Source organism: Pseudorca crassidens, chromosome 10 (assembly GCF_039906515.1).
Source record: "Pseudorca crassidens isolate mPseCra1 chromosome 10, mPseCra1.hap1, whole genome shotgun sequence".
In the NCBI taxonomy this organism is placed as follows: Eukaryota; Metazoa; Chordata; class Mammalia; order Artiodactyla; family Delphinidae; genus Pseudorca; species Pseudorca crassidens.
This window is the reverse complement of record NC_090305.1, coordinates 43,404,038-43,429,625: the sequence shown is the minus strand read 5'-3', so window position 1 is coordinate 43,429,625 and position 25,588 is coordinate 43,404,038. Positions and strand designations below refer to the sequence as shown.

General features: G+C 35.5%; 1 protein-coding gene across 1 annotated transcript in view; it reads left to right on the top strand.

The window, feature by feature from the left end:
- Nucleotides 1-25,588, top strand: part of BMP5 (bone morphogenetic protein 5) — a 118,270-nt gene that overhangs the window by 40,117 nt on the left and 52,565 nt on the right. Inside the window, exon 2 of the mRNA XM_067753469.1 lies at nucleotides 16,255-16,447. Within this exon, the coding sequence (XP_067609570.1) occupies nucleotides 16,255-16,447 (193 nt within the window). The remainder of the gene's footprint in view (nucleotides 1-16,254; nucleotides 16,448-25,588) is intronic.

The following is a 25,588-nucleotide window of genomic DNA, read 5'->3' as shown; positions in this document are numbered from 1 at the left end:
CAGCTTTAGCTGGTGTCCTTCAAAAGCAAAAAAGAAGGAAACTAGTTTAACTGGAAATGTGTGAAATGTATCTTAGCTTTGGGATTACTTTTGGTTTCACTGTGAGTTAAGAGCAATGTAGAATAAACTGGTGATGTTCATATGCTTTCAGGATTATGCTAGTTTGCCCTAGTGAACTACATCTAGGGGTGAGAAAAGCAAAACAGAATTTCAAGTGTATTTTCTGCTTCCACACAAGAGCCATTCTTGGTGTACTTAAGTGTGATTGTAGCAATAAAGCTTGCGTTTTGCAGAGTCTAAATATTCTGTACTGTGGTGATCGACACATTAGGATTACTGAAAATATTTCCTGGTGTTAGATATTCCAAATCACTCTGTGGTTTCTTCATAAAGGAAAGACGTCCAAAGGTAAAGTGAGAAACAGTAGAGTTTTGGAATTAGAATAAACACTGAGGCAGAGGATAAAGATAAACGTTCAAAAAGAAATTCTGTAGCCTCTTGGGAACATTTCCTAAGAGGCGCTGATGTGGTCAGAACTGGATCTGAATGCATGCTTCAAGGATCACAGTAAACATGAACTTGGTTAAGTTATTTTTCTCTACCTCAATGACGTATTTTATTTTAATTGGATGTATTTCACATATAAGTAAATATAAAGCCAATTATTATTAAAACTAATAGGAAGCACAAAACTCCTTATTTAAGTCAAAGTGTTTAGACGAATGTTGTCAGAAGATGAGCTAAACAGAGCTTGTGAATAAAATTCTGGTTCAGTTTGCTTGGCAGTTTTTAATTGTCCTCCCTGGGGAGGTGGTGTCCTGGGAATTTAGGGGGCTGTAGTGTGGTGAGGCCAGGTATGACCCACTCAGCTGAAATGCATGAGGGCATGTGGGCTGTGCTGTAGTCTCAGCTTCTGGTCTCAGCGTCATCAACGGCCAACTCGGAGGAATACATCAAAATAGGAAAAACAAAATACTTCTATGGGAAAAGTGAGTATTCTCAGATGACCCAGACAGCAGGACTTTGAGGAGAGAGCAGGAACTTCATAAATACATGTAAGGAAAGCTACTTCTGGGTCCAAGTCTGGCTCAGGTTCACCTAGACTTTGTCAGAGTCAAAGGATGGTGTGAACGGGAAATGGGATCTTGTGATGTTAGCCTTAAGGTATCTTTCTGTGGAGTCGCATGGCTCCAATATGGACTGTTTGTCGCTGTGTCCAGAGCACAGCTGTCATCCTGGGATCTCCCTTCATCATCATTCTGTGATTATCTTTGTTTCTCCTCTGTCAAACCTCCTCTTTCCTGTAGCTTATGCCTTCATCTTCTTTCTGGCTGGTATGTTTTTTGCTTTTGTTTGTTTGTTTGCTTTTTGACTTTTTACTTGTGAAGCATTTATTTACTTATTTTTATTTCTTACTTTTTACTGTAGGTCCTTGTTGATGATCTATTTTAAATATAGCAGTGTGTACATGTCAATCCCAAACTCCCAATCTATCCCTTCATGCCACCCTTCCCTCCTGGTAACCATAAGTTCATTTTCTAAGTCTGCTTCTGATTTGTAAATAAGTTCACTTGTATCATTTGTTTTTTTTTAGATTCCTCATATAAGCGATATCATATGATATTTGTCTTTCTTTGTCTGACTTACTTAGTATGATGTTTTGATGGAGCAAATTCTTCAGGAAATTCCAAAGAAATATTTTTTGGGAATCAAATTTTGGACACCTTGCAATGTCTGAAAGTATCCTTATTATACCTTCATATTTGATGGATAATTGAGTCGAATATAGAATTCTAGGGCGGAAATAATTTTTCATCATGATTTTGAAGGCATAGATGGCAGTGTTGTTTTTGAGAAGTCTAAATCCATTTTGATTCCTGATCCCTATGTATGTATGTAGCTTGTATTTTGTGTCCAGAAACTTGTAGAAACTTCGCTTTGTCTACAAAGCAGACATTTTCAATCCTGAGACTTTTGCACTTGGATCAGTGAACTGAATTATTTCTTTGATGATTTCTTCATTGTTTCCTGATCTCTCTTTATGGAACCACTATTATTAGGGCTAATTCTGAACTAATGCTTTTTTTTCTTTCTTTCTTTCTTTTTTTTTTCAGTCTTCCTCTCCTATTTTCCATTCCTTTGACTAATTGCTGTCCTTTTTGAAAATTTATTCAACTTAATCTTTCAAACTGAGATTGATTTTCAACTTCATATCCAAGAGATGTTTTAGCATTGAGTGTTTGTCTTTTACAGCATCTTGTTGTTTCACGGGTGCAAAAGCTTCTCTTGGCTCTCAAAAGATATTATGGTAGTTTTTAGTAATTTTTTTTCTTTTTATGAAATACCTACAAGTTCCTTTTAAAAAAAATCTACTCTTATCTCTATATTTAAAGGGAGAGAATTTTCTCAGCTATTAGTGATCTTTGCTTGTCAGCTCTTATTTAATTGCAAGAGATTAAAAAACTGATTAGAAGCTCTTAGCATATGGGTGGAACTTGATATTATTTTTTATCTAAGATATTCTTGCTTTGCCATTTTGTGGAGACTTATTCTTTCTTCTGGGAATGGTCAGATTTCAATGAGAGGACCCTTTCATTCTCTTATCTGGAAGGCACAGGCCTGGGTGTCAACATTCCAGAAATTGAGTGGAGAAAGAAGCCCAGAACTCAGCATTTAGTATGCATGGGTTGATCTAGTTCCTTTGTTTCCAGAATACTACATTCTCAACTGTGCTGGTGATGCCAGTTTTCCAGAAAACTTCCAAATTTCTGCTCATGCGGCCAGAGCACTCATTAGCACAGATGTAGAGGGTGATCTACGGATCCACCAGCTACTTAAACATCTAATACTCAAACATTCTTATTTTAACCCCACACTCATACCTGCTCTTCGTACTCACTTCTGGTACTAGGTCTCACCAGTTCCTGCCCATTTGGAGGAATATGTGGTTTAAATGAGGTTGGTATTTAGCTTTTCCCATTGCTGAATTTGTCTCTTTATGTAACAGTACATATGGGCTCGTTGGATGGATTATGAAGTAACATTGAGAACAAGTCCAACTATTAGCAATAAAACCATCAGAAAACAGGCCATCTGATAATTAATATAAAATTGGATTGGCGACTCAGGAAGTTATTAAATTTGAATCTAAAATGAGATCATCTGAGCTGGATCTCAGAAGACTTATTGTTCTTTCCAGGTGTGCATCTTAAGAATCTTGGAGGATTTGTATAGTTTGAACTCAAAACCAGATACTGCTCAATGATTCTTCTCAGAATTTTGCTCTGAGTTTTGTGGTTGGCCTGAAATCCCAATACAAAGGAAAAACCCAGGAGTGTGAAACCAGATCAACAAAAATATGAGACTTTTCACATGAAAACTCTGTGACCTGAGACCACTAAGGGTCCCTTGACTCTACAATGCGGTCTCATTCCATAAATGTGGGAAGGTCATGTGATTTCTTTATTGATTCTGGCACTTGTTACATCTTTATTAAATCTAGCACATGTTCTTAAGTAGGTCTCCAATTTTAGAAAACCTTTTTTAATACAATGTATTGACTGATCTAACTCACAGTTTTAATAATGTGCTGTAAAGAAATGTTAAACAGGTCATGTATTATGCATTCCAGTTTCTATCTGTAAATACTCAGGCGGATGAAATGAACTTTCACTTTCAAGGATGATGTTAGAAAAACATACCAAATAAAAGCAGTTCTAATAAATTTTTTCTAACAAAAAAGAAATTAACTACAACAAAGCATATTTCTGAAAGGAGCAACTATTTTCAATATTTTGGGAAGAACATCAATAATATTATGAACATGTTATCAAAGACATATTACATATACATATTATAGAGGAATGAAATTCATGTTTTCATGTAAATAGAGAAAAATTAATCAGAATGTATAAATTATTATATTATAATCAAAAGTGCATAAATATTACCATCTACAATTTATTCTGCAAATCATTCTAAGTACAATTCTATTGATAACCATAAAATGGACCAATGTTAATTTTTCTATTACCTTTTTCTCCTTCCTCAAGAATAATATGTCCATTGAAGAATCAGAGATTCTATTAGTCCAGCCTATGTCTTTAAGTACCAGTATAGCTAGTGGAAACAAAATAAATATAAGACATTAGCATTCTAAGTTATCATTATTTATTTGAATTCCTTTCAAAGAAGAAAGGGAAAAAGAAATATATCATTAGGAAGAATACTATTTCAAAACATGGGCAAGACTCATCCAAGAATAAATGGTTGAATTGTAAATCAACTAGACTTCAATTGAAAAAAAAAAGAATAAATGGTGGAGGGGTTTTTGCTTAAGCTGGATTAATGGGGTCTGCGTTTACTCTCCCTCCTGAAACAAACGAACAAACAGAACCAGAATCAGACATATATGCCTATATTTTTATAGTATTCATTTCCCATGTATATTGACCACCTACTGTGTGCCAGAGACTGAGGTAGGAGCCGAGTATCCAGTAATGAAACAAGCAAAGCTGTTGTTGTGAAGCTTGAAATCTGGTGCTGGAGGCAGACAGCTATACGCACATGGTAGGAAGCAAACATGGGCCACCAGTGGCTGCTTGTGGTTCTTGCCTAAGCAGAACAGATAAATCAGGTACCTTTATATTAGGTATAGCATATATAGGTAATACATCCATATACATCATTTTATTCCTTTTCCTGAAAACCTGTAAAACCATGTAACTGTGTTTCTAATAACTTGATCCAGTTTCAAGTACCAAACTTCCTGTACCAAACTTCACTGATGCAACCCATCAGGCAGAAAAAAATGTAGAGTTTGCTTTTGTTTCAAAATGATGGATTGAACCACAGATTGAACTTGAGTGAACTCTATAAAAGTTATCATACTGATTTAAAACTTAAAGGAGCTCATGTGAGAAAGACATTTATTTGTTTGTTCAGCTACAGAAATTCTCATATCCTTTCTACTATGCAAACTGTCTTAAACTTCCTTCATTTTCCCCCATAGAGAAATTCTGTACACATTTAATGTCAAGTTTTCTAGCTTTCCTCTTCTCCATTAAGTATAACTATTCTTTTTTCTGGACAAGATGTTTCTGAAATTCTCCAAAATGAGCAGAGTACACTAAGAATGTGATATGAAAACAATCTTTTTTTTTACTATGTAAATAAAAACATGCAAACCCTAACTATTGACACACTTAGGGTGAGTGGTTTCACTTTGACATCATGTGTATCATGGCATCGAGAGATCTCTAAATTATAACCAAAGCAAGTGAGAACAGATTTCAGGCTCAGGGAAGAGCTATTAAGGGGATAATAGACTTTTGATGTCTGTCTTTTCACAGTAGCACAATGGCTAATTCCTGTGACCCCTGAACTTTTAGTGTCTCCTAACCAAGTATTGGCATTAATCTACTGCTCATCTGTCACCTATCACATTTGGGAGTCCCAGTCTCTGTTTTCAATTATCAGTCATTAGAGACGGCCTTGAGCAATTTCAGAAGAAAACTCACAAAACCTTTGACCTGTTTTTGTCAGATAACTGCAAGTATTCATTGTAGATAAACTATCATTTCATTGTACCCAAGTATAAAGGAAGGTTCTTTGCTGTATATCACTTACTGTAACCTCTATCACCTTCAGGTGGTTAAAAATGGACTGTTTTATTTTACTGATGGAGGAGAAGGATTCACAAAGTCATTCAGTGAAATCTGGTGAGATTGGAATGGTTGACCTCTAGCTGCCAGGCAATCTACAAACCCCACAGATTTTTCCACTGAAGGAAACATGAGATAAATATTTACCAAAAGGTGATTATCAGATAGTTGTGTTTTTACATTGACTTCTTGTAGGTAAACACAAACTTTCTCAAATATTTATACATGGTGTAACTGAAATCCATTATTTACATACTAAGCATATCTACTCATCATTAAGTACTCATTTTTTATTACGCAAAATGAATTAATCAGGTACCATCCTCTGTGATTATTAATTCTAAACTGATTTTTGAAGTTTAACATTAATATCCAACCCACAAAAGATGAATATTTGCTTTAAATTCCAATTAATTATTTCCTGTATAAAATGCCTATAATCAAAAAAATAACAAAATATTTCCTATATGTCAGGATGTATTGTTGTCTTCAGGGATAAAAGTAAGTGACTTTCAGACTCCTTTAAAGAGGAAGTATGTCAGAACCAGCTAATCTGATTGGATTGGTGAATAATATATGAATGTCAAAAATGTGTTCTCTACCTTGTAGATGTGAAATATCTAAACAAGGTATCAAGTAAATACAATTATTTTCTAACTACCCACTCTTGTAAAAATCTAGACTGATTTTTTTAATGCTACTATAACACTATGTAAAAATTATATAGCTATAACTAAACAAATAACACAATTAAAAACTATAACACTATAACAAAATTATATAGCAAAATTAAAAAACCAAAAAATTTTCTCTTTAATTTTGTTATAACAAAATTAAAACACTATAACAAAATTAAAAAATGGTAATAGTCATCACCTTTATTAATATATCTATATTCCAGATAAAGAAATTGACATTTTGATCATCAGCGTGGCTACGTTTTAAGCCAGGTAGCAATTTTTTACAATTAAACTTTTATTGACTATTTACTGTATTAAAAGTCCTGTTTGTTGTATATGTAGAAATACAAAGGTAAGAGATAAAACAAAAAGAAAAACATGGATATTCCTATGAAGTATCTTACTCTATGGGATTAATCTAAGGTGACATAATAATTACAGTGCAAATAGAAAATAATTCACACAATAGCCACTGCTTTTTGAGAACTTGCTCTGTTCCAGCCATTATGTTATGATCCTCTCTCTCAAATATTATTTAACCTCTACAGCACACTGTGGAGAAGGTCTTTCATGATTGACCTCCATTTTAAAGATGGATAAATAAAGGCTCAGGGATGTTGAGTATCTTTTCTAATATCACACTCTTTTAATAGGTTAGGGAACTAAGATTGAATTCAAATTCTTCTCACCTCAAATCCAACTGTTCACTGTGGTCCCATCATGACAGCTCTGTATTCGAAAGAGAGGAAGAGAACAAGGGCTCTGGGGCTCCCAGCAGGAGAAATCAATGTGGGTGAGAGTTTTCAAAGTAGTCTTTGTAGAATTCAAACTGGAGGTTTTAAGTAGAATTGGGATTTCAACCTCCGACATGTGGGAAGCATCTTAAGTTAGAGGATCTTAGGTCTAGGGTCCAGGTCCACCCTAGACCCAACATGTGCGATGACAATGAACAATTTATTATTCGCTCCTTTGGCCCTAAGCTTTCACATCTCTTTTCATCTATGTGAACTCCTTTCTCTCCCTGGTGATAATCCTTTAAGACCAAATTCAAAATGACCTCCCCTTGAAGCCTGCTGCACAGCTTGCTGCTCCTTCCTTTCTTATTCTGCCCCCACACATGTCCCTCCCAAATCCCAACATGATTGTGCCACAACGGTACTTTTCTACATCTGTCCTTCTCATCCTGAGCTCCTATCTCTTTGCTTCTCAAATCTCCTTAACTATTAGGCTTTGGCCCAGAGCAGTTATCCAATCAATATTTGGGGCTTGAATAAAGTTAGAGGGATCACAGTGGCTATTTTTAGGATAATCAAGATGAGTATATATGGAATGTGAGAAAGAGAAAAGCAGCCCCCTGACAGCCAGGATTGGGATTGGATCAAATAAGGGAGAAAAAGAAATTGAAATATATTAATTTTAAGAAATCAATAATTATTGCTATTATTGTTTATTTATTATTGAACATATCAGTTTTCATACCAATGCTTGACATGTATCATTATTATTATTATTGTATTCTACTAACCCCTGAGGGCTGAGTGCTGGGCCCATCCAGTCTGAGGAGGGAGGGTAGACCTTGAGACCATCTTCCTCCCTGTTCCAAAGCTGTCTTACACAAAACTTAATTCTTTTTCTTTAAAATTTTATTGAAGTATAGTTGATTTACAACGTTGTGTTTAATTTCTTCTGTACAGCAAAAGTGACTCAGTTATACATATATATATATTCTTTTTCATATTATTTTCCATTATGGTTTATCACAGGATATTGAATATAATTTCCTGTGCTATACAGTAGGATCTTGTAGGACCTTGTTATTCATCCATTCTATATATAATAGTTTGCATCTACTAATTCCAAACTCCCAATCCTTCCCTCCTCCAGCCCCCTCCCCCTTGGAAACCACAAGTCTGTTCTCTTTAAGACTTAATTCTTTGTGTCCCTAAATCATTCATGTTTTTTAAATCAAAATAATATATAACTATTGGATCATTAATTCAATTTTGTAAATTTCAAAATTATGTGTTGTGTATTTAATTGATTCAGGAAATTAATTTGTTTAGCTATCTTAGGACAACATTTAAATTATTTAACCATCTCACCTTTCTTTTGCAATTTTTCTTCCTTATAAAACTGTATTCATGAAGCATTTATGAATACCAGCAAGAGTATTTCAACTACAGGACATTCGAAAGTCAATTGAAATTGTTCTTTGAAACAAACCACTCAGGAGGACAATTTTCCCTTTTTCAAGTCACACATGGCTGTGGTATTAAGAGGCTCTTAGGGTTTCTGGAATCTGGAGTTTACCACACTCTCTGGGATGGTTATCCTTTCAAAGAAACACGTAACATGTGCATTCACTGACCAATGAATAGACCTTTATAGGACCAAGTTTATGTTTCTCAGTGGACTAGTCAGTGAAAGATGCCTTGCGGGATCTTGGTAGTCTCTTGTGGAGACATCTTGGTAGTCACAGGATAATTTTGCTTTCTTTCTTTCACTTTAAGATGTAACACAGATAAGTAATAATTCTATGAGTAATCTCTTAATGATTTTTTGCACTCAGCGGCAAACAATGATCTGTATTCTTTCAACAGCTGGCTGCACTCCTGGGAAAACGCTATCTTTGTCTTGCAGCTACTGATTCTATTTGAATCTTCCAAGTTACAGCCCTTGTGTGGGAGATTAAGACCGATTGCCCATGGATGCATCCCCTTAAGACAGCAGATAAATCACTAAATAGATAAAACTGCAATCCTCTGTTAATTAGTTCTACTCTTCAGATACTGTAGACAGCAAAATATTTAGTCAGGACATTTCTATCCAATTTCTGCTTATGATAAAGTCATTCAGAGAGGTGTCTGTTTGGAGAAAAGAGACTGCCATCAGTCATTAACTTCTGTTAAGTTATATCTCAAAAATAAAAGGCTTCAGCGTATGTCTTGTCTTTAAACACAAGAAGCTTAATCTTTGCAGAACTTTGGCAATTTAGAGCATTTAGAATGTAGTTTGGTGCTTCTATAAAGGCGATCCTGTTTCTTTTCACTCTCAGCCCATGACTCATGGAATGTGAGTCTTCTGATTCATACTTTACCTCTTGTATTCTTTGATGTTGCCACTGTTTTAAAAAACCAACCTATAAAAATAAATTCATTCTCTGGTTCTGTCAGTGTAGGTGACCTTTCAGTTGTTCTAGTTGGTTCATAGATGGAAATGTTTGGAAGACACAAAACCTGCTTCCTGGAGACAGAAGGAGGTACATTCCCTACCATCGTTATGATCATGTTTTGAGTGGTAAGCTGTATCAATTTTGCTGATTTTTGATGGTTTCTTTTCTGTAAGTCGGTGTGTATGTATATGCAGAAAGCAACTCTTTAATTTTTGTAGAGAGCACTGTGGACCACTATCAGCTCAGGTAAATAAACAACTCTGTGTTGATGGGCTTGTTTAATTTATGGTGATAGTCACTGGTTTACATGTAACGACCTTCAAAACAAGCATGTATCATAAATGACAGTGGGAGATGAGTGCAAGGCATCAGTGTCATGTTTTCATGGCTGTTTGGCAAAATACAGTCTGTTGATCTGGTTAGATATGTAAGAAGTTATGAAAATAGCCGTCTGGACAGGTGGTTGTGTTCTCTCTCTCTCTCTCTTTTTTTTAATGGTGTGTTGCTATCTGCTTTATAGCAAAGTGAATCAGCTATACATATACATGTGTTCTCTTTTTAAGTGCAGTTTTCAAAGGTGAATCAACTGATACAGGATGTGTGTTTTAAATCTAGCTATATTTGTTCCTAAACTCTCCTTTCCACTTCAAGTGAGAGAAATGGTGTCTATGGTATGGGATGAGGAAATGGTCTCCACCAGAGACAAGTGTTAACCTCTTGGTCTCAGCCTGTTTTAACCCTTGTGTCGTTTTATCTCCTTGGACAAGTCTGGGTCTGGCTTGAGTGAGCTTACCCTTCTGCTTTTTTGTTTGTTTGTTTGTTTCACTTTGGTTTTTTTTGTCTTGTCTGGGAATGAGGAGATCTCTTCTAGCACTAAATAGGAACGTAATTATGACTTTTATGGAGTCTGGCAGATTTTAATCTGGTAACACAGATTTTATTAGAAATGATAATAAAGATGTTTTGGAAACTCACACATGGTTTTGTTGATGTAACATAGAAATGAAAAAGTGAGTTGAAATGTCCAAATATTTAATATACTATGAATCAAAACCCCCAAATAGTATACATTATAATGACTTTTTTCTATTTGTTTATTTGCTTATGTTTTAAGCTTCTCAAGCCATTTACAATTGCAATGTGTTATACAGCACACTGTAATTTATGGAGAAACATAATATATTTAATATATAAAATCATCACAATATGAACAAGGCAAAGATAGCTCCTATAAAAAGCTTACATCTAAGGAATATGAAATGTGTGTGTCTGTTCTCTTTCATCTGTTTTGGTTGTGCTGTTTTTAAAATATAGTTGTAGGAAAAGTTGCATGCTAATAGAGATATTATATAATGCTAATTCAGGTCGTGAATACAATCACTTGCTTATTCATAAACATTTTCTTAGATAATAAATGGAATCAGTATTAAATAAGTGAATATGATACAACTTTTGCTAAGATAAAGATTGGAGGAAATGAGTTCTAGAAGGAGCGGAGTCCAGAATGTATGGCATCCTCTATAAGGTAGGAGCATCTCGTAGAGGAGAATGTAAGCATTGAAATATCAACTCTCCTGAGGGGATAATTAGATTAAAAAAACAAAACTACATCCAGAAAAAACAAACAAACACACAGGGTCCTGTTGTTGAGGGCTTTGCGAGTTGAAATCTTGACACTGGGTTGAAATCTCTTCTCTCCCAATTATAGGTTGTGGGTTCTTGAGCAAGTAATAGAAACTTATGGGTATAAGTGAGTATTAAATAAAATACATGCCCTACCAAATGAGAGTTAAATAAATTATCATGCTCTCAGTCAATGGGAAATGCAGCAGGATGGTGCTGAGTGAAAAGACAGAACCAGCTTTTGATCTGTTCATAGTCTTTCATTCAGCCAATGTTTATTAGAAGACTTCTTCGGATCAGGCATTGTATTGTGTTAGACGCCAATTACACACTGATGATCAAACCCTTGCTTCTCCACATGTTCTCCACATTTTTGTATATTGCTGATTAACATTGTATGAATATACAGTTGAGTCTCGAACAACATGGGTGGGACTGCACGGGTGCACTTACATGTAGATATTTTTCAATAAATATATTGGAAAATTTTTTGGAGATTTGCAGCAATTTAAAAAACTCAGACATGAACAGCATAACCTAGAAATATCAGGAAAATTAAAAGAAAGTTAGGTATGTCATGAGTGCACAAAATATATGTAGATATACACATAACATACAAAATATGTGTTAATCAACTGTTTGTGTTATCAGTAAGGTTATTAGTAGTTAAGTTTTTGTGGGGTCAAAGTTATATGCAGATTCTTTGACTGCACAGGGAGTCAGTTCTCCTGGACCCCATACTGTTCAAGGGTCGTCACCTGTACTAACAACGAACTAGTCTCTAAGTAGGATGTCATTATGTAGGTGGTACGGACATTGAACAAAGATTTACAATGGGCTTTAGAAGACAGACATCTGTTATTGCCTAGCTGTCATCACCCAATTTCTTTTTTTTTTTTTTGGCATAAATGTATTTTATTTATTTATATTTTTATCACCCAATTTCTTATTCTTAAGTCAGGGATATTAATATTTGACACCTCCCTAGGTAACTGAGATTACCTTGTGAATATTTGTGACCATCTTTAGGAGTGCAAGGCTATATAAATACTACTTTTATTCCATTACTCACTGCAACATGTCCCATGGAATTTACCAGGGCAATTATAATTCAAAGCAGTAGGATATAGGAATTTGAATCACTGGACAAATCTGCACTACAACTTTATTCTGTGTGGTGTATTTAATATAAAATTTTATTAAACTCTTTGAAAATCTGCCTCCTTAAGGGGTTAGGTTAAAGAGCCTGGATCAGAAAGCTGAAATTTTATAATAACAGCTGAAATTCTAGCTTTCCACTTTATTACACTAACATCTCACAGGGGATTCCAGAACAGTAGATGACTTTACATAATATGAATTCAATACTCATCTGCATTATGCAGGTGCATGCTTTAGATTGGACCCTAACAAACTTATGTCAAAGCCCTTATGCCCAAGACTATAGTTATTTTTGTCTAAATTTCAAATATAAAATTGACTGTTAATGAAAAATTGAATAATGATTGTTATCACTTAGAATTTTGAATATTGACTTTCAGAATAGAGAATATATATTTTTGAATGACTGATGAATGCTTAGATCATAAAGTATGGAACTCCTCAAGCAGAGTCTGGGACAGTGTCACGTAGTCAAACACCAGGAACATTTCTGCAGCAAACCAGTAAGTTAAAGTGAGATAAATAGGGACTTTAAAGTCACCTCAAATCAGTTAATTTCCAGTTCTTCTGCCAAATGAAGTTGAAACCAAATTTTCAGTTTTCAGAGCTTTTTGGATTTTGGACTTGTGAATGCAAGATTTCAGATCACTCTTCTGTTTCTTTTTCTTTTTTTTTAATTGAAGTATAGTTCATTTACAATGTTGTGTTAGTTTCAAGTGTGCAGCAAAATGATTCATACATATATTAATATATATTATAAATATATTCTTTTTCATTATAGGTTATTATAAAATATTGAGTATAGTTCCCTGTGCTATACAATAGGTCCTTGTTTTTTACTTATTTTATATATAGTAGTGTGTTTCTGTTAATCCCAAACTCCTAATTTATCAGATCTTTATTAAAGCATAAATACTTAGTAAATTAGGACAAAGTAGTAGTTTAGAAGCAGAAGCAGCCTATCCTGGCATTTAAGAACCATAGCTTGGTGGCATCAAATGCTTGGATTCAAATTCTTTGGCAAGGTATTTCTTTTCTCTGCCTCCTCGGTTTCTTCATCTTCAAAATGAGGAAGATAATAGAACCTACTTCATAGGTTGTTATGAAGTGTAATATGTTAATATCAATAAAATGCTTAGAGCGGTTCTATTTAAATACTGTTTCATGATGTCATCTACTTTGTTTAAATTAGGATCAGAAAAGACAATTTTACAGTGAATTAAATGTAGTTCTTAAAAAAAAATATGTAGTTCTTTGTTGGGACTTCCCTGTTGGCTCAGTGGTTAAGAATCTACCTGCCAATGCAGGGGACATGGGTTTGAGCCCTGCTCCGGGAAGATCTCACGTGCTGCTGAGCAACTAAGCCCGGTGTGCCACAACTACTGAGCCTGCTCTCTAGAGCCTGCAAGACAAAACTACTGAGCCCGCGTGCCACAACTACTGAAGCCTACACGCCTAGAACCTGTGCTCCGCAACGAAAAGTAGTCTCCGCTCACCACAACTAGAGAAAGCCTGCATGCAGCAACAAAGACCCAACACAACCAAAAATAAATAAATAAATAAAATTGATTCTTAAAAAAAAATGTAGTTTTTCTGTAAACAAGAGTTGTGGCTAGTTTTAATATTCATACGTACACTCTAGTTATTAGAGATCCAGTTTGTAGGTGTTTTCTGTCCTTACACTTTGGAGATGGAGACCCGTTCATAGCAGTCTACACTAACGCCAGCTGGAGCTCAGACAGAAAAGAGGTTTAAATTATGGACCAAAATAGGATCTTAAAAATGTAGTCATCCTCCTTATTTAGGGAAAGTTAATTAATGATCTCTCCAGGGGAATGGACCTCTCTTAGGACCAAGATAATGATACTTAAATAAAACAAAACCTCATGAGTCATGGGAGGTGGTGTTGGTGTAGCCAGGCAGCCCGAGAGCACTGTTCTCACCAAGTCCAGGTGTAGCTTACATTTTCCTCTTTGCTTGTGTAGGTATCTGAGATGGAGGTGGGGCTGAGCTCCTAGCTCTCTTAAACCATCTCCTACTCCTCTGGAGAAAATAAACCAGAGATTATTTTGGAGGATGAAGGCAAGGAATTGTGGGTTCCTTTGTCATGAACTTCCTCTCAGACATGGAGCCCTGTCTGGCACTAGAATTTAGGAGTCCAGCAGCCTGGGTTCCCAAAAATCACTCCTCGATGATCATGATTGCCTTCTCTCTTCCTTAACCTTGACCCTTCCTCTAGTTAAGGATCCCAAGTTTCATATATTTTTAGCAGTGTTGGTATCATTTCAATTAACCTCCTAGAGATATTTTTTGTGTCTTAATCCAATATTTGAACATTGTGAATTGTTTATATAGCATACATCTTTTATCTTCTTGTAACAACATTTCAGCAATGAAATGTCACTGGATATATTTTAAAAAATTATTGTAGGTTTGTGAGACACTTGGAACACAATGCTTTGCAGTGAATTTTTTTTGTAATCTGTCCTATATTATCTTAGGTAACTGAGATTTTGAGAAACCTACCAGCACTGAGAAACTTAATTCCATCAAATGATATTGCATTACTAAAAATGAACCCTTTTAATAGGTGGTTCCTTAAGAAAGATTTTGGTACCCAGCATGAGACAGGCTGTGACCTGGGACCTGGGACCCTTTGTTGCAGTGCTTGCACCTGGACAAACATCTCTCCTCAAGCAATAAAATACAAAAAAAACCTATAAGGGACTAAATATAGTTGCGTTCATGAGCAGTTGGGGCAAATTATGGACAACAAGATACAAAAAGGCCAAAAACCCAATTGCCACTTCTGAAGAGCCTGGAGCAAAAAAAGGGTGTCAGGAGCAAAAGCAAGGTACTGTGCATGCCCCCTGCACACAACACCATGTAAGGGGTGGGCAAGCCACCCCTCTGGCCCAACTCCTGGACACACCCCTACCCTCACCCCATATAAGGAACCAGCTTGCCCCAACTTGGGAGCAAGGAAGGGAAACTGTTACTTGTTTTTGCTCCCCCCTGCTATAGCAGGGCCCCCAATAAAGCCTTGTCTGAATTTCTTGTCTGGCCTCTTATCAATTTCTATTGATTAGGAAAGGCCAAGAACACTGCTCAGTAACAAGCATAGACTGTATCCAATAATACATCATTTTACAAAGCTGGATTATGTAATGATATGCCTGACACTGTCCTGAATCCCTCAACACTCCTTAATATTCCCAAGAGGAAAAATTCTCTGACCTCATTTGGTGGGAAGGTTGCTGAAGGCGGAAATATGTTCCTCTCTCAAATTTGCATAAGAACAGAGATCTTTGGGAGACTGGATGCTGCACCACGGGTTGGGGAGGTTGTACTCAATAATCTGTAAGAACTAATGAAAGTGCATTAAAAAAGATAGAGCTTTGCATTTGCTAAAAGGAGGAAAAACGTCACCCGGGAAGACACTTTAGAAACAATCTTTCTTGTGAAAATGCATTTGTTTTGTTTCCTTGACCTCTAAAATTTCATAAACACAGCCCCAGCTGTGCCAGCAGCTCCTCGGGCCTCCTTCCGACTTTCCTCCCTCAACTGTGCTAAATCTCACCATTGACTTCACCTGGAACTCTGGAGCTTTCTATCACAGAGTGCTAATTCCTGTATGAAACCTTCTCTGTTCTGGTACTTGATACACACTAGTAATAACTTTACAACCTTCACTTTTAAAAACATTTTTGGATAACCTTTCCATTTAGGAGCCAGGAATTTGTATAACACCACAGAGGTTATATTGCTTTTGAACTAAAGGCTGTTGGTTTGTGGAATTTCCTTCAACTGGAAACATATATGAGTCTGTGGTTTTATGTTTTCCCAGTTTTATAACATCCTGCTTGTTTGTTTTCAAAGTGAAAGAATTTACCATTAATTTCCATACTTTATAAAGGCCTAACTTTTTACTTCCTTTTTTTTTTTTTTTTTTCAGTTGAAAGAGACAAGGATTTTTCTCACCAGCGAAGGCATTACAAAGAATTCCGGTTTGATCTTACTCAGATTCCTCATGGAGAAGCAGTGACAGCAGCAGAATTCAGGATATATAAGGACCGGAGCAACAGCCGATTTGAAAATGAAACAATTAAGATTAGCATATATCAGATCATCAAGGAATACACAAATAGGTATCAAATTTATATCTGACTTATTATCCTAGCAAATAAATGTTACATTGTAGTAAAATCCATTGATAACCCACGTGGTCTAGCAAATCATGCTTCTTTGAGTGTAATGGCATCAAGGCAGGTATAGACACATGAAAGATACATGTAACTGATCTGAAATGTGTCTTGTACATTTCACAGCTTTTCCTACTCCTTACACCAATCTGTGTGCTAGAGGGTCTCATGCTCCCCTGTATGTGATTTTCAGGCCCTTCACCTCATTTTGTAAATGAGAAAACTTTCATTTTATTCTGCACATATGAAATTTATAATTAAGGTGATTTAAATTACTTGTTGTTTTATAAATTGGAGATGAGTGGCTTTATTTTTCCCTGGCATAGTGTAAACTCTGTGTAGTGTTATGTGGATTTTGATGGAAGACATTGTATTTGCAATAGATTCTGACAGTTAACCTGTATGTCTTCTGTCTATAAAATGCTTAATTCAAAATGGTACAAAAATAGACAGAGAATCTGAAATACTGAATGTATGATAACCTCAGCTGATAATTACTGCAAATGAGCCATCACATATAAGAATTAGAAAGGGACTTTAGTGGTGTTTTCAGACCAGTGCAGAAATTGCTTGGGTAACACCTTTTACAAATGATTAGCACTTTTGTTGGACAGCTCTTACATTTTTAAAGAAAATTCTTATTGGAATATTATATTGGGTGAAATTTGTCTTCCATTCATTAAATCTAGATTTTCCCTTTGATGGAATACTATGTCCTTGTTTGATGAGATAAATATTTAAAGACAGCTGTCATAAGCTCACTAAGGCCTCTTTCTCTCCTTACTGAATATTTCTAGTTCCTGGCCTTTGGATTTTTCTTGGTCTTCTAGTGAGTAGGATTTCTCAATGGGTGTTCCATAGAACACTAGCCCCTCACAATACTCAATGAAGAAAAAGAATAAAAAGCTTCTGGGTTCAAAAGCATTTGAAAAGTCTACTTGTTAGACCGTGTTTTAGGAGATTCACCATGCATATCAGAATAGTAAAGTCTTGCAAGGTCTTTATGGTAAAGAAACTTGTCAATTTGGTTTTTCCTAGTCTTCCTCAAAATTATTCGACTATGGAATCTTTTTCTTTGGGTCTGTAACACTTAATATCCTATGAAACACTGGTTTAGCAAGACACACCTTAATAAATACTGATCTCTGTACACTGTTATTTTAAGAGCACTAATTTCAAGGCAGAAAGATCTCTGTTCTTTTCTCAGCTCTAACACGTACTAGCTATTTGTCTGTGGGTGAATTTTTTGTTTTTTGTGTTAAATCTCAATCCTGTGGTTCCAGTTATAAAATGAGGATACTAATTTTTTTCTCACAGGGACAGAGCCTGGCATACTACATTATTCTTTTAAATACTAAATAATGGGGGTGTCTTTTAAAATTAAATGACTAGAATTGAAAATAATGCTCCAAATACCATCTAATTATATTGCCATAGCTAACAAATATTTTATTTATAATTCTTCTTTTCAGCATCTGTTTCCACACTTGGGCTGGTGAGCTCCTTAAAGAAGGGATAGTGTCTTAAGTGATTTTTTTTTTTTTTTTTTTTTTTTTAGTCTCAGCACTATGAATTTGTTTGATACAGTTTTGAAATTATCGTTACCCATGAATGGGATACTTCTTCCATGAACATATCCTAAAATACTTGAATTATCTTACCTTTTGACCATTCACAATATATTTTTATGAAAGTTGAATTTGTACTTGGTTATTCAACATACCAAGTATTTTTTACAGGAAATGTTTGTACAGCAGGCCCCTATTTATTAATTAATTGTTTGAAACTAAATATAGACATTTACACTGATCACAATTAAAGGTCCTAACTTTTATTTAGGTCCATTTTTCTATCTGCTCAGGATATATATATATATATATTTTGCGGTACGCGGGCCTCTCACTGTCGTGGCCTCTCCCGTTGCGGAGCACAGTCTCCAGAGGCGCAGGCTCAGCGGCCATGGCTCATGGGCCCAGCCCCTCCGCAGCATGTGGGATCTTCCCAGACTGGGGCATGAACCCGTATCCCCTGCATTGGCAGGCGGACTCTCAACCACTGCGCCACCAGGGAAGCCCTGCTCAGGATATTTTTGAATGTCATCCATTGAACTAGCTACCCTTTGAGGTTTCTTTCACTCTATTTTCTAAGTATGTTAACTACAGTTACATAATTTAAAACATAATAATGATGAGAATAAAGGACTAATAGAAGAGTCCATTGATAATAATATATAGATTTATTTATGAATGAACCCATGCTGATTTTTATTAATAATACATTTGAAATATTTATGAGTATTGATGCTTAATCAGATCTCATAATTTTTGGAAGTTTCATTTCTCTCTAAAAATGGAACATTTGTCTATCTTGAAACTTTGGTATTTCTCTAATTATAACTGATGTTAAACATATTATTTTCAATGTTTCTACAACTCCATCTGCCTGCTCTTTGAGTATTCTTGGGTATAATTTGGCTAAGACTTTACTTATTTTAACATGTGTACTTAATCTACTCTAAGATCCAGAATTTCACTGATACTTTCCCTAAATCTTTGAAAATGATTTCTAAAATCTAAAGTACATGTATCTCTTTGATTGGTGTTGTCTCACTCTACCATTCCAGACTCTAGGGTGGCAGAGATTGGATAGGATTCTACTCAATTTAATGAAAATTATTTTGAAATTTTTAATTCAGTAAATTCAATTCAATATTGATTCAATTCTACCAAGTTCACATTTTTTGAACATTTACTATTAAGTATTGTTGCTGAATTATGATTTTCTCCTGTAGGGTTATGCTATACCTATTGTCTTCTGTGTATTTGTTTTTGGTAATGGGTATGGAATTTTTTCCCCCAATTATTTGCTTCAATGTCTGAAACATACAAATGTACACATGCATACTGTACATTTCAATTTTATGTATCATTGACCAGGTGGGAGAATATCTCACAAAATGCCTTCCTTATCTTTGAAAAAGGCAGTCATCCACTGTCAGTGGTTCATTAATCCACAGTGTAAGAAAATGCAACCCTGTGCTGTGCTATTGTCTGTAAATCTAGGATCCCCTTTTAACACTCCACTTTCTCTGCCAAAGAAAGACATTTAAGGGACATAAGATATAGAAACAGCATATACGCCTCTTAGTGTATTTCAGGTTTCTATGTAGAATTTCAAAGCCTTTGTAGAAAATGGTAGCATATAGTAATAAGAGCAGGGTCTTCGGAATTCCCACATGGGGAAATTGATGTACATCTTGGAGTCTCAGTTTAAAAATCTATAGACAAAAATAAAAGCAAAAATAAGTATTTCAGAACAATAAAAATATTTCAAATGATGTGGGAAAGACTGGTGCTTATCACAATGCAAAGACCAGAGTTGATACTTAATAAATATATCAGTTAACAGCTTAATAGGCACAACTATTTTACTAGAATTTAGAGAGTTGTATACAAAGGGTAACCAAAAGTAGGTGGTTACTATAATAAGAGTAGCTACCATTTGCTACTGTTTATGTTAAGATAAAGTAAGCAAAATGATGCTAGGTGACTTTCCTTAATAAAAAATTAGCTGATCTTTGATTCATATGAAAGGAATTGGTACATTCTTAAGTCTAGTAATGAAATGAACACCACCCAACTTATGAGCAGTTGGAGCTATCTGTGAACTTGTTCCTGAAAACCCAAGTTTTAGATAAATAGTTAAATTCTCCTTTAAAATACAGTTCAAGGGGCCTCAGACATGAATCCGGGGTGCAGACTTCTGTCAAGCCCAAGTGGAGTCCTTGGCACTCTGGGTGCTGCAGGCAATGCAGATGGCCTGGCTCTGACTCTGAGGAGACAAGGCCACCCTGTGCTCCTCAGGCCACTGCCCGGCCCTTCTGGCAACTTTGGACCCCATTGCCGTGCATCAGCCAGGTGGTTCCAGGGACTTGGATGTCCGTGTCTTTTAGGGACCATTACTTCGCCAGCCACATGATTGCAGGATCTTGGTTCCCAGGCCAGAGGTCTGGCCTGAGCTCCTGTGGTGGGGGCTCTGAGTCCAAACCGCTGGACTAACAGAGAACCTCAGACCACAGGGAATATCAATCAGAGTGAGGCCACCCAGAGGTCCTCATCTCAGCACCAAGACTGAGCTCTATCCAACTGCCTGCAAACTCCAGTGCTGGACGTCTCAGGCTAAACAACCAGTAAGACAAGAATACAGCACCACTCATAAAAAACAAAAGAAAAAAAAGATCGACAGAAAATATGTTACAGATGATGGAGCAAGGTAAAAACCTACAAGACCAAATTTATTGAAGAAGAAATAGGTAACCTACCTGAAAAATAATTCAGAGTAATGAGAGTAAAGATACTCTAAAATCTCGGAAACAGAATGGAGAAAACACAAGAAACAGTTAACAAGGATCTAGAAGAACTAAAGATCAAACAAACTGTGATGAACAACATAATTACTGAAATTAAAAATACTCTGGAAAGAATCAATATAGAATAACTGAGACAGAATAACGGATAAGTGAGCTGGAAGATAAAATGGTGGAAATAACTGCCAGGGAGCAAAGTAAAGAAAAAAGAATGAAAAAAATTGAGGACAGACCCACAGACCTCTGGGACAATATTAAACACACCAATATTCAAATTATAGGGGGCCTAGAAGAAGAAGAGAAAAAGAAAGGGTCTGAGAAAATATTTAAAGAGACTATAGTTGAAAACTTCCCTAACATGGGAAAAGAAATAGTCAATCAAGTCCAGGAAGCACAGAGAGTACCATACAGGATAAATCCAAGGAGAAACACATCAAGACACATACTAACCAAGCTATCAAAACTTAAACCGAAAGAAAAAATATTAAAAGCAGCAAGGGAAAAAAACCAAATAACATACAAGGGAATCCCCATAAGGTTAACAGTTGATCTTTCAACAGAAATTCTGCAAGCCAGAAAGGAGTGGTAGGACATATTTAAAGTGATGAAAGGGAAAAAACTACAACCAAGATTACTCTACCCAGCAAGGATCTCATTCAGATTAGACTGAGAAATTAAAACCTTTACAGATAAGCAAAAGTTAAAAGAATTCAGCACCACCAAATCAGCTTTACAACAAATGCTAAAGGAAATTCTATGCAGGAAACACAAGAGAAGGAAAAGACCTACAAAAACAAACCTAAAACAGTTAAGAAAATGGTAATAGGAACATACATATGGATAATTACCTTAAATGTAAATGGACTAAATGCTCCAACCAAAAGACATAGACTGGTTGAATGGATACAAAAACAAGACCCGTACATATGCTGTCTACAAGAGACCCACTTCAGACTTAGGTACACATACAGACTGAAAGTGAGGAGATGGAAAAAGATATTCCATGCAATGGAAATCAAAAAAAGCTGGAGTAGCGATTCTCATATCAGACAAAATGACTTTGAAATAAAGACTATTGCAAGAGACACAGAAGTACACTACATAATGATCAAGGGATCAATCCAAGAAGAAGATATAACATTTGGAAATATTTATGCACCCAACATAGGAGCACCTCATTACATAAGGCAAATACTAACCGCCACAAAAGGGGAAATGGACAGTAACAAAATAATAATAGGGGACTATAACATCCCACTTTCATCAATGGACAGATCATCCAAAATGAAAATAAATAAAGAAACACAAGCTTTAAATGATAAATTAAACAAGATGGACTTAATTGATATTTATAGGACATTCCATCCAAAAACAACAGAATACACCTGTTTATGATAAAAACTCTGCAGAAAGTGTGCATAAAGGGAACCTACCTCAACATAATAAAAGCCATATATGACAAACCCAGAGCAACATTGTTCTCAATGGTGAAAAACTGAAACCATTTCCTCTAAGATCAGGAAAACAACACAGCTGCCCACTCTCACCACTATTATTCAACATAGTTTTGGAAGTGTTAGCCACAGCAATCAGAAAGGAAAAAGAAATTAAAAGATACAAATTGGAAAAGAAGAAATAAAACTTTCACTGTTTGCTAATGACATAATATTATAAATAGAGAATCCTAAAAATGCTACCAGAAAACTACTGGAGCTAATCAATGAATTTGGTAATGTAGCAGGATATAAAATTAATGCATAGAAATCTCTTGCATTCCTATACACTAATGATGAAAAATCTGAAAAAGAAATTAGGAAAACACTCCCATTTACCACTGTAACAAAAAGAAAAAAATATCTAGGAATAAACCTACCTATGGAGACAAAAGACCTGTATGCAGAAAACTATAAGGTACTGATAAAAGAAATTAAAGATGATACAAACAGATGGAGAAATATACCATGTTCTTGGATTGGAAGAATCAACATTGTGAAAATGACTATACTACCCAAAGCAATCTACAGATTCAATATAATCCCTATTAAACTACCAATGGCATTCTTCACAGAACCAGAACGAAAAATTTCACAATTTGTATGGAAACACAAAAGACCCCGAATAGCCAAAACAATCTTCAGAAAGAAAAATGGAGCTGTAGGAAACAGGCTCCTGGACTTCAGACTATACTACAAAGCTACAGTAATCAAGACAGTATGGTACTGGCACAAAAACAGAAAGACAGATCAATGGAACAGGATAGAAAGCCCAGAGATAAACCCATGCACATATGGTCACCTTATTTTTGATAAAGGAGGCAAGAATATACAATGGAGAAAAGACAGCCTCTTCAATAAGTGGTGAGGCAAAACTGGACAGCTACATGTAAAAGAATGAAATTAGAATACTCCCTAATACCATACACAAAAATAAACTCAAAATGGATTAAAGACCTAAATGTAAGGCCAGACACTTAAAACCCCTAGAGGAAAACATAGGCAGAACACATTATGACACAAATCACAGCAAGATCCTTTTTGACCCACCTCCTAGAGAAATGCAAGTAAAAACAAAAATTAACAAATGAGACCTAATGAAACTTAAAAGCTTTTGCACAGCAAAGGAAACCATAAACAAGACGAAAAGGCAACCCTCAGAATGGGAAAAAAAAAATTGCAAACAAAGCAACTGACAAAGAATTAATCTCCAAAATATACAAGCAGCTCATGCAGCTCAATTTCAGAAAAAAAAGCAATGCATCCAAAAATGGGTGGAAGACCTAAATAGACATTTCTCCAAAGAAGAAATACAGATTGCCAACAAACACATGAAAGGATGCTCAACATCACTAATCATTCGAGCAATGCAAATCAAAAGCACAATGAGGTATCACCTCACACCATTCAGAATGGCCATCATCAAAAAATTTACAAACAATAAATGCTGGAGAGAGTGTGGAGAAAAGGGAACCCTCTTGCACTGTTAGTGGTAATGTGAATTGATACAGCCACCGTGGCGAACAGTGTGGAGGCTCCTTAAAAAACTAAAAATAGAATTACCATATGACCCAGCAATCCCACTACTGGGTATATACCCTGAGAAAACCGTAATTCAAAAAGATACATGTACCAGCATGTTCATTGTAGCTCTATTTCCAATAGCCAGGACATGGAATCAACCTAATTGTCCAATAACCAATAAATGGATAAAGAAGATGGGGCACGTATGTATAATGGATTATTACTCAGCCATACAAAGAAATGAAATTGAGTTATTTGTAGTGAGGTGGATGGACCTAGACCCTGTCATACAGAGTGAAGTAAGTCAGAAAGAGAAAAACAAATACAGTATGCGAACACATATATATGGAATCTAAAAAAAAAAAAAAAATGGCTCTGATGAACCTAGGGGCAGGACAGGAATGAAGACGCAGATGTGGAGAATGTACTTGAGGACACAGGGAGGGGGAAGTGTAAGCTGGGACGAAGTGAGAGAGTAGCATTCACATATATACACTACCAATTGTAAAATAGATAGCTGGCAGGAAGCAGCTGCATAGCACAGGGAGATCAGCTCGGTGTTTTGTGACCACTTAGAGTGGTGGGATAAGGAGGGTGTGAGGGAGACACAAGAAGGAGGGGATATGGGGATATATGTATGCACATATCTAATTCACTTTGTTATACAGCAGAAAGTAACAGAACACTGTAAAGCCATTATACTCTAATAAAGATGTAAAAAAAAATACAGTTCAAGAGGATGGGAAACTGCTTATCTATGAATTTATTTTACAGAAGTATCAGAGATATAGAAAATTAGAAAAGGATTCACATATAAATGTTTTTCACAGTATTGTTGGTTACCATAGCATAGACTGAGAACATTTTAATTTTAAACAGAAGAGAAAAAGTTGCACTTTGTTTCATGGAAAATGGAAATGCTATACTTCATAGAGCAAGTATAAATTGTATTTTAAAAATATATTAGTAACACTGGAAAGTGCTCAGGCTGTAATGTTAATTTAACAAAACAGGAAACAAACTTTATTTACACATAATATACATAATTATGTTAGGATGAATTCATGTGGAAAACAGATTGGAAGGAAGCAGCAAGTGTTCATTGAAAGCTTGCAGGTAATTTTAAATTTTAATTTTCCCCCTTTTCTGTACTTTCTAAATTTTTATAGTGAAAATTACTTTTGTAATCAAAACAAGCATAAGCATAGTTGAGCAAGTGAAGGTAATGAAACAACAGTATGTTACATGTTTACCAAATAACCATCCAAACATTTCCAGGTAGAGAGGGGTAAAAATCAAAACTAAACTGAACAAAATAAAGGATTAAAAAAATAAGTTGCTCTTATTTTCTTCTTAAGCTACAAGAGGCATTTTTTTCCCACAGCAAATGAAGATAAATAAATTTTTTTCTTTCCCCTGTTTTATGGAAAATATTCCTGCCAATTGGGAACCTTGACTTTAATTCTCTGAAATTGAGGAGGAAGGATTAAAGATACTTCATTTATATATCATGTGATCACAGTAAAATGGAAAGAATTTCAATTTGAGAAACACATTTTAACATCCAAATATTATTTGTTGAGTATTTGTGTTTTCATATAGTTATCAAATCAAGAACTAAAATGGATATATGAAAATAAACTTGTACCTCTAGACATTTTCAAGCCTAAAGTCACCTCTTCAAACTTGTCTTCAAACTTGTGG